The 9,749-nt window shown below is 61.0% G+C and overlaps 2 protein-coding genes across 2 annotated transcripts in view; one reads left to right on the top strand and one right to left on the bottom strand.

The window, feature by feature from the left end:
• The window catches only part of CCNK (cyclin K), an 18,035-nt gene extending 17,189 nt beyond the window's left edge, over positions 1 to 846 (top strand). The window contains exon 12 of the mRNA XM_005877898.2: positions 7 to 846. Coding sequence (XP_005877960.1) covers positions 7 to 159 — 153 coding nt within the window. The 3' untranslated portion in view covers positions 160 to 846. The remainder of the gene's footprint in view (positions 1 to 6) is intronic.
• Positions 847 to 1,191: 345 nt separating this feature from the next.
• The window catches only part of CCDC85C (coiled-coil domain containing 85C), a 27,842-nt gene continuing 19,284 nt past the window's right edge, over positions 1,192 to 9,749 (bottom strand). The window contains exons 3-6 of the mRNA XM_005877880.2: positions 9,561 to 9,668; positions 5,797 to 5,892; positions 4,948 to 5,046; positions 1,192 to 4,188 (exon numbers count right to left, since the gene is read on the bottom strand). Of these exons, the coding sequence (XP_005877942.1) occupies positions 4,099 to 4,188; positions 4,948 to 5,046; positions 5,797 to 5,892; positions 9,561 to 9,668 (393 nt within the window). The 3' untranslated portion in view covers positions 1,192 to 4,098. The remainder of the gene's footprint in view (positions 4,189 to 4,947; positions 5,047 to 5,796; positions 5,893 to 9,560; positions 9,669 to 9,749) is intronic.

The following is a 9,749-nucleotide window of genomic DNA, read 5'->3' as shown; positions in this document are numbered from 1 at the left end:
GCCGTCCCACCTCACCCTCCTCCAGGCCTGGGCCTGCCTCCAGCTAGCTACCCACCTCCATCTGTCCCCCCTGGAGGACAGCCACCTGTGCCCCCACCCATCCCCCCACCGGGCATGCCTCCAGTCGGGGGCTTGGGGCGCGCAGCCTGGATGAGATAACCTGATGCCTTCCCCCCCCCCCTTTTTTTTTTTAACAAGTTTTTCTAGTTACCTTGAAGGGTAGTTGAAGTGAGGAAGCAGCAGGGTACCTTGTATAATGCTGGACAGTTGCAGTATGGGAAGACATGGACCAGGCCCGGGAGATGGATCAGATGGTCCTCCAGGCCCGGAGTGGGGACAGCCTCGGCAGTGCCCGGGCCGCCCGGCTGTGCTGGTGTTGGCTGAGGGCCGCGTCCCGCACTGGGTGACTATACTAGTGAAAATGTTAACCAGCCATATTGGCTCAATAAATAGCTTCCGTAGGAGTCAATTTCCTTCTAGAAATCAGTGCCTATTTTTCCTGGATACGCAGTTTTAAACAGTCCAGTTCCATCTGAAGTCAAGCTGTCGTCATCACTTCCATTCCGTGTTCTCTTCCATGACACCCAGTCGGTCAGAAGAAGCTCTTTGATTTAGAGATATTTACATCTTTGTATTAAAGTTATTTTGAAGGGGTTGCCTGGTTGGATGGCTTTTTTTCTTTTTCCTCTGGGAAGAAGGGGAGGAATGTACTTGGGAAGTAATGTATGTTTACATCGATCTGCAAGTTCCTGTACATAGATATTTTTTAAGTGTGAATGTAACAACATACTGTGACTTCCATCTTGGTTACACAGGAGACTCCTTCAGTCAGTTATCCAAATAAAAGCAGTTCTGAAACTTTGTTACTGACAGAGCTTGGGGCCTGCAGTAGCCCCTGGGTGTGATCGTCCTCTGGACCCCAGAGGGCCTCGCTGCCCGCCAAGCCTCACCCACATCTGGGCAGCACCCTCATGGGCCAGCCTCTGAGGTTCCTAGGTTAGATGAGGGTTTGAATTTGAAATCCTTTCTATTTCTGGCCTAAGGTGTAGGCAGAGGCCCCTTGAGTAGCAGTTAGTGGCCCAAATGGGGACGCTGTGTGCTGGCTGCACCCCCACCTGAAATGCTCCCAGGGGCCATGGCCCTCTGCCCAACGAGCCATCGCCTGAGACAAACACACTGCACACCACCATGGAGGCTTGCAAAGAGCCTTTATTTATCTAGCGCAAAGTATACACTGTCACAGTCTTCTCTGTTACCTTTTACTAAAATAGTTCAATGTTTTTACCACACTATCAAAAAGTTCTATTTCTTTTTCTCTCCCCAAATCAAAGTGGTTCAATAGAAGGTAGAAATGGACCGAGCCGGGCAGGGCAGGGCTGGCCGTTCTCAGGAGGTCACGTCCTACAGAAGACAGAGCATGGCTGCGGCCCGGGGACGGGAACCAGACGTTCCGCCAGGTCCAGAGCAGCCCAGTCTCCCACATTATGAAAATATACACCTCTCCCGCTCCGCAGTCATGCACTGTTTCTTAAAAAAAAAAAAAATCAGTAGTATTTTGTTTCCTCTCAAGTTTTCAAGAAAAAAAAGGTCACTTTTTCTCTTTAAACACTGATGTGTAGCTAATCACTTCTGGATAAAAACGCACCACCATGAAGAGTGGCCAGCAGATGGCGATCCCAGGATGGGCCTGGCCCCCGGGGAAGGCTGAGGGTGGGCTCCGTCACAGTGGGAACAGGCCACGGCGCAGGTGTCCCCGTGGCTGCGGGATCTAGAAGCGGAGGGTTTGGAAAGCAAAGGGGCCTTTATGAAAGGACACCCAGGTCAGCACACCCCTCCCACCCTGAGCTCAAAGCTGAGGCTCCAGGGGCGGACGGTCACCCATTGTCACCTACACACCTGTTAGTGGCAGAGCTGGCACGCCCCTGGCTGCCCCGGTAGTGAGGCCCATGGGAGCCCCCCAGCTTGTGAGCTCCCCTGCAACTGCGAACGACCCAGTGGGGTCAGGCAGCGCTGCTCTGCTGCTGGCTTTTCTAACAGCATATTATGTTGGGAGATGGCTGTCACAGGTACAGTTCCATCCCTGAAAGCCGTCCCACACAGGGTTGGTTCAGGGACGGGCAGGAAGGTCTCCACGGCCCGCTCCACCTCCTCCCTGGACATCTCCGCAGTCCGGGGACAGGGTCACTTCCCTGTGACTCTGTCCCCAGGCCGCTGTGCAGCGTCTGCAGGTACCAGGAGGCCTTCCTTATTGCTTATTTTCAGACGTGGCAAAGCCGACCTGATCCAAACATGGCAAATGGGCTACCGGACATGGAGCCCACCCAGATGGCCCCTTCCCCCTCGGCCGCTTGTGGTTCTTTGGACTCCACGACCAGAGGGGGGCCTCTGACCCCAGCTGGTGGCCCCCTGGTGCAGGAGTCACCCACCACCATGTGACAGGGAGCTCCCGTCCGACCTGATGGAAGGGCCTTCGAAAGCCCACGGCTCCCGGTAATGCCCAGGGCAGCACCCACTCACACGCTCGGGCACAAGGAGGACTGAGAGCCTTTGCCCTGAGTGTACAACCCAAGGGCGCCAATGGCAGGTGACGGTAGGAACTGCCCGGTCCTGGTTCCCGTCCCTCACATGGGCCTGGACGAGGCTGCCTGATGCAAAGATGGCCTCGGGCTCTTCGGTACCAGCCGCACAAGGCCGCGGGCAGCCCTCAGGACCTGGGAGTCCGAGGATGGACGAGCTGATGGGGTGAGTGGACAGGGCCTTGCAACCGCATTGACAGTGTGGCCTGGCCAGCCTGCCAAGTTCTGGGGCCTCACCTGTCATGCCACCGACCGCCTACCCGCTCTGTGCCTCATTTTCCTCACATGAATGTGAAAAACGTACATACTGCACTTTACAGCTGATACATGGTCATTTACACTGACGGTCTCATTGGACCCCCAGAGCCTGCAAGGAGACCCTCATGCTCCCTCGGAGGACACAGGCTCAGAGAGGAGAGGGACTGCCCCTGGAGGAGGCAGCAGAACTCAGCTCGGGCCTCACCCCCCGCCCGGCCCCCAGCAGCCTCTCCAGCAGGTGACCATCGGCTCACATGCTGGGAGCACAGCTGACTACAGTGATGGCCTCTACCATGAGCCCGGCTAAGAGGACCTGAGACCTCACTTTGCACCACAGGCCTGAAGAGGCTGAGTGACTTGCTGAAGGTCACACAGCAAATTAAAGCCAGAGCCAGGTCAGGCTCCTTCCAAGGGGGACAGAACTCCTGTCACTGCAGCCATGCGGCTCTGTCCACAGTGACTGAGGATGGGGCCAGGTTCCAGAGGGGACACCACAGTGGACCGGAGGCCCAGCCATGACCCAGTGCTACCCATCGGAGAGGGGCACACGTGGGGCTCAGCCGGGGACTCTGCACTCAGCCTTCCTGTGTTCCTGGCCCAGAGTGAACCATGGAAGCGGAGATGCCTCAGGCACTGGGCAGGAGGGTCCCCAAAATATAGGGCACACCTGGCACAGGGCAGGGTGACACTGGGGGACGAGGGGGGGGTGGATACTAAAAACAGGTGGCAGCTGGCAGGAGGGGGCTGGGCACAGGCCAGAGGAAGGGCCTGGGAAGCCCCCCTGCCCGTGGCTCTCGGGACTCAGTGCTTGGGGAGCCAGCGTTCAAGTCACAGCGGGTGGATGGGAAGGGGTGCCCCTGCACCGGGTCCAGCTGCCAGTGGCCTTTGTCCAGTGTGGTGGCAGCCAGCGGATGGAGGGCTTGGTGAGGTGCTGGGCGCAGCCTGGCATGATCCCTGCGCTGGGCAGCTCAGAGCAGCCTTCCGTTCTCGCACAGCGAGCCTGAAGCTTGGCCCAGAGTGGGAACGGGCCGTCCAGGCTGCTGTGCTGCGGGGACAGCCAGCGTCTCGCCTCCCAGTTTGCTGGTGTGAGATGTGGGAGATGGAGGCCCGGCCAGCAGGGGCCACACCCATGGCTGCCGAGCCACAGCAGGCAGCATCCTATGTACAATTCATCACAGAAGAAGAAGACGGAGGCTCAGCCGGAAGGCCTGCCACTCCCCTGGGAATCCCAGGCAGGGACAGTCCACGTCCACGGAGGAGAGGCCTACAAAGGCCCCTTGAACTGGTTCCCAGACAGGTGCTGCCGGATGGAGGGCTTGGAGCTGGCGGCGTCTCCCAGCTTTCTCCAGACCACCTGCGGGGAGAGGCGAGATGTGACGGCAGGGCCACCCCAAGCCCGCCAGCTGGCTTGTGCACACATTCCAGAGCCATGGGCCAGGGTGGGAAACTGAGGCCACATAAAGCTTGGAAACTCTCAGGCCAGGTCTTTGCATGCCCATCCTCATGGCCACACCTGCCATCCTGAGCAGGTCACCACTAGGGTGTGGTCTCGGCCTCACAGCTGTCCAGTGGGGCCCATGGACTCAGAAGGCAGCATAGGAGGGGGTTCAGAACACCCCACTCCACGGGAGACCCCAGTTCAGCCCCTGCGAACCACCCTTCCCTCTGGCTCCTTCAAGGGTCCAGAGAGGACCCATGTTGATGAGGTGGGTCAGGGGCAGCCAGCTTCCAGAACAAAGGCAGCCCCAGCCCTGCCGGCCCACAGAGTGGGGGTGCCACCTGCACCTCGGGCTAAGCACCAGCAGTCACCAGGGCCACCACCCAGCTAGGAGGCCAGGAGCCAGACACCTGGGACCGGGGCTGAGGGGCAGGACATGAGGGGTAAACAAGACCAGTCCTGGGGGCCAGAGGCACATTCCAGAGATGGACAGACCCTGAGATCAGGGACCCCATTCATTCTCGGGGTGGGGGTGGGGATGAGGCCAGGCCAGCGCTCCCAGGCTCCAGTGCCTCCAGCCAGCCCTCCAGGTCACCATCCTTTCCCCCGGGGAAGGTTGCAACTCCCAGTGTCCGGCCAGGACGCCCCCCGACCCTGGCCCGGGAAGCGCCTCACGTTGCACATCTCGCGGACAATGGCCTTCTCCTTCTCACTCAGGTCCTCCTCGCAGCTGTCCTGGAGCTGCCGGTCCAGGTTCTCGTGCACCTCCAGGACCTGCAGGGAACAGGGCCCGGGTCAGGGGTGTGGAGACCTGAGGGGCAGGCCGTCCCTCCTCACTGTGTCCTCTCCCCTCACCCAGTGACACTGCACCCATCACACAAGGGAAGCCGCACCCCTTTCACTGGGGGCCGAGCTGAGGAGGGGTCGGTCACCTGGGGGCAGGGCCGCCCTCGGACAGGTGGACTCGCTCTGACCAGGGCCCAGCTTGTGATTAATGAGCAGGAGGACCGAGGACACCCCCACTCATGCACATGGGGTGTGCACACATGTGTGCACATGGCAACTGTGGCGCATGCACCGGGGGAGGGGGGAATGGGGAGGAGATGAGGGGCACAGGAGCGGGAGATGTGCTCCCTGGAGGCAGGAGCGCGTCTTCAGGACCTGCAGCTGGCGGCCCTGAGCAGGAAGGCCCTGCACCTGAGCAGCGGCTGGGCCTGGGAGGCCTGGGCTTTGCTCCTACCTGGCCCGTCCTGCCATGACTCCAACCTTGAGGAGTGCCCACCCTCAGGCCTCAGTTTCCCCAGTTGCAGGGATGGCAGACAGGTGACACACTTGCTATCGGCACCCGGCATCTTTGAGTCCCTCCCCCACAGTGTTCCAGGCAGTCACAGCCACCCAGTCCCCACACAGGTCCCACCCTGCTGCTCAGGTGCCCCCAAAGAGGTCCCCATCCCACATCACACCAGGGATCGGGCTCCTGAGGGAGTGGGACCTGGGTGAGGGTGGGCAGGGCCTGGCCCTCACCTTCATTGCATGCACGACAGCCTCGGGCTTCTGTCCTGCGGGGCTGTAGCCGGCGGAGGGGGGTGAGGACAGCTCGGGTACCGGGCAGGCTGGGCCCTGTGGGAGGGAATCATGAGGCTTAGCTCACCCTGAATAGACAGACCCAGGTGGCGGCCGCAGGTGCGACCAGCTCTGAGTGAGGTCCCTGATGCTGTGGGGCCAGGGGCTAGGCAGGAGGAAATGGGGGTAGGTGATGGGAGAGGCGGCAGGGTGAGGGCCAGGCCAGGGCCGAGGAGCAGCACCCACCACGCCCCACAGGCTCCCCATGCAGCACACCTGGAGGCCTATTATCCGTTGTGCAAAGAAAGCCTCATGTCCTGTCTGTACCTGGGACTCCCTCAGAGAGGGCAGAGACTCACCAAGGTCACCTCGCCAACCCCAGGTGTCCTGATCCCAAAGCCCCCTCCTGCTCCCCCTACTGCCAGTGGGTGACTCATCTTAACTCCACCCCCCAGACCCGGGGTTACAAGTCTTCCAGCCCTGAGCCCTGCCTCCAGGCCGTCTGGCCACCGGATTCAGCAAACACTCTGGCAATTAGGCACCCAACTCCCATATCAGCCTGGGGGAGCGGCAGGGGATGAGCCGAGGAGGGGGTCCATCCCCCAGCGCCCTGCCCATCTGTGGCAGAGCCAGTGTCTGCCCATGGCCTCCCCAGCTTCCCCCCACAAGGGTCACTGGCCCAGGTGGCCGGGGGGCAGGGGGCAGGGCTTCTGCCTCAGGCTGCAAGAAGCTCACAGACAAGGAGGCCTCAAGGATGGGGTCCCCAGGGCCCATAGGAGCCAGGTGATCAGAAAGCGCTGAGAGTGGGCCTGAGAGGGAACAGAGAGCACCGAGACTGCCCAGCCTGCACGGGAGCACGTGAGCAGGGAAGACTAGGGGAGGTTGGCTGAGGGCCCTGCCCTGGGATTCTGCCCACTGAGGCCATGCCGTGCAGACACCCTCAGGGCCTAGGCAGCCAATTCCCCTGCACTCTCCCCACTACTGCTGGCTCCAGGGAGGCAGGGAACCACGGCCTTGGGGTCTGGGAAGGCTGGGCCTGGGGGAGGCTCTGCTGCCTGTGACTTGAGGCAGGGCCCGACTCACTCTGTGCCTCAGCTGGACAACGTAAAGGGTGCTTGTGTACCAGGGTGCGTGTAGCGCCCTGGGATGCAGCTGTTCCCCTAACGGCAGTCCAGGCTGCCTGGACTCTGCTGCCCAGGCCAGGTCTGTCATATGAGGGAGCCAAAAAGATCTGGAAGCTCTGGGGTGGGGGGTTGGGGGCAGGTGGAAGGCAGGCCACACAGGTGAGCGACCTGAGGCAGAAGGCTGCACTGCCCGCACCGGCCAGGAGGGGGCGACAGCCACACACTTACTGTACAGCCAGGCACCTGGCCTTTGGCACCTGTGGCCTTAAGTCCTGTCTGTACCTGAACTACTTGCTCGGTAAGGAGGCTGATTCCCCGAACTGAGACAGGAGGGGTACAGCCAGGCACCTGGCCTTTGGCACCTGTGGCCTCAAGTCCTGTCTGTACCTGGGACTCCCTGAACTACCTGCTCGGTAAGGAGGCTGATTCCCCGAGCAGAGGCAGGAGGGAAGCCAGGAGTGGCCGGGGAAGGCTGTGCCATGCAGCCCTCTCCTGGCCGGCATACCAGGCTGCCAGAGTACGGCCACGGGAACCCTGTAAATGAAGCCACCACTGGACACATAATGTGTACAAATAATATGCCATCAGGGCCGTTACCTCTGGGGCATTCCCCAAGCACAGCAGCCCCGGAAGGGGAGGACCACAGACGGGAGAGCTCAGGACACGCGCTCCCTCGGCCCTCTGGGTTCTTACTACAGCCCTCTGGGCAGACACTAGCTTTTTACATGCCCATTGCACAGATGAGGAGAGTGAGGCTGAATGACTTGCCAAGGCCAAGCAGCTAGCAAACAAGGGGGCTGGGCCTCGAACCCGGGTCTGTGGGACTCCAGAGCTGGGGCCAAAAGACCGGAGACTAGTGTCTACCTGAGAGAACTGGAAACCTACGTGCCCACATCCTGCCCAGAAATGCTCACAGCAACACCATTCACAATAGGCAGAAAATGGAAACAACCCAAATATGTAGCCATTGGTAAATGAATAAAAAAATGTACACCCACACAATGGACTATCACTCAACAACGAAAAGGACCAAAGAACTGATACGCCCTGCAGCGCGGGTGGACCTCAGAAACATGGCACTAAGTCACAGGGGTCCACAGTAGTTTATATGTCTCCACTAATAGGAAGTGTGCAGACTAGGCAAACCTATAGGGGCAGGGGAGGGGGAGGGAGTAGGAATGGAAGTCCCACTAGCCACGCAACCTTGGCCACCCACCCCAGCTCCCTCTGCTCACATCCTGCGGCACATCCCAGCAGCCAGCCAGGCGCACAGCACTTTACAGTTTGCAGGCCCCTGAGAGGCTTGGGGACACAGCATTCCATCACTGTGCACCGTCAGAATGGACAGAGCTGGGTGGGGGGATGAAGGAGTGGAGGGGCCACCCGGTGGGTGTCACTGGCTTTTCGGGGCCCTTACTCATGAAGGATTAGACCCTGGTTCAGCCACAGGCTCCTGGATAAACATCTGGAGCATCTGCTGCCGGCGGGCCTTGCTCTCTGCACAGCGTCAGCAGCTACATTCCTGGGCCAGGTGCGGGGGCCTCAGGAGAGACCAGACGCCCGGCAGCAGCTGCACCTCTGCCTACTGCAAGGCCAGGGCAGCTCTGCAGAGGCGCCCTGAGCGTCCCTGCTGGCAGGGTGGGTGGGGGGAGAGGCAGGGCCAGGACCCGGGGCCGGAGTCCAGGCCCACCTGCCCTCCCTGCCTTGCTGTGGCTGGAGTGCGTGGTGAGCCCACTGCATGCAGCAGACACTCGGTAAACGCTGGTCGCTCTTGTTACGATCATCTTCGGAGCTCGGGAGGGTGAGTGCCTCTTGGTGTTTAGCACATCCACAGATGTGTGCAGTCCCCACAAGCGGAAACTCCCATCACCCAGAGAGAAGCCGCACACCCCTAGCCCCCCACTTCCCCTCCTCCCAGTTCCTGGCCATCGCTCATGGGCTCTCTGCCCCTGGAGGTCTGTGTCTGTGGTCACAGGCTGTCACACAGTCTGACAGACACATCTACCCCAGGACAGCCATCCATGTCCCAGAGAGCTGCACCCCCCCCCACCCCTCCCTTCCCTTCGGGGCTGGTCAGAGCCCAGGAGAACCTTGGAGGCCCGGAGGATAAATGAGGTCCATATTCCACACACCCACCCTGTTACAGAGCCAGGGCAGTGACCCGACATATATACACCCAGCCCACCCCGAGGGCCAGCCGCATCCTCTCGCTGCTGTGTGTCCCAGGGGTGACACAGGCCACCGAGTTGCACGGTGGGACGATGGCTAGGCCTGGGCAGCCACTCTCGTGGCCTCTGGACACTGCCCGGTGCTGCCACAACATCACCATGAGTTGGGACTCCACCTCCAACCACCACACTGGGCCCTTACAGAGCCCGGAGGGTCCCGGAGCCCAGGCCCCTTGCGAGAAAGAAGGCGGGGGAGTGAGGAAGGCCAAGCCTGACCCGCTGCTCTCCCCTGACCCAGCTTGGCCACTGCCCGCGGCCCCGGCAAGTCACTAGCCGGTCCGAGCCTCACCTCTCCCCTGGCATGTGGACCAAGGGTTCCAGAGGTGCCAGGTCCACAAGGGGACAGGGGGGCTCTTGGGGGAGGGGCACTTACGTTCTGCAGGGCGTCCTGGTAGGAGGGGGGCAGGCTGGCGAGCTGGGACTCCGAGTGGTACGGGGAGAAGCCTTTCCGCAGCGTCCGGAACTCTCCAGAGCCCGCCTGCTGCAGGGGAGAGGGGGCGAGGTTAGGGTGAGGAGCCAGGCGGGGTGGGGAGTTGGGGGGTGGGGGGCTGAGGTCAGTGCC

The sequence above is a fragment of the Myotis brandtii genome, unplaced genomic scaffold, assembly GCF_000412655.1.
Source record: "Myotis brandtii unplaced genomic scaffold, ASM41265v1 scaffold535, whole genome shotgun sequence".
NCBI classification, from domain to species: Eukaryota; Metazoa; Chordata; class Mammalia; order Chiroptera; family Vespertilionidae; genus Myotis; species Myotis brandtii.
Note: the sequence above shows the minus strand (reverse complement) of the source record. Positions and strands in the feature narration are given on the sequence as shown.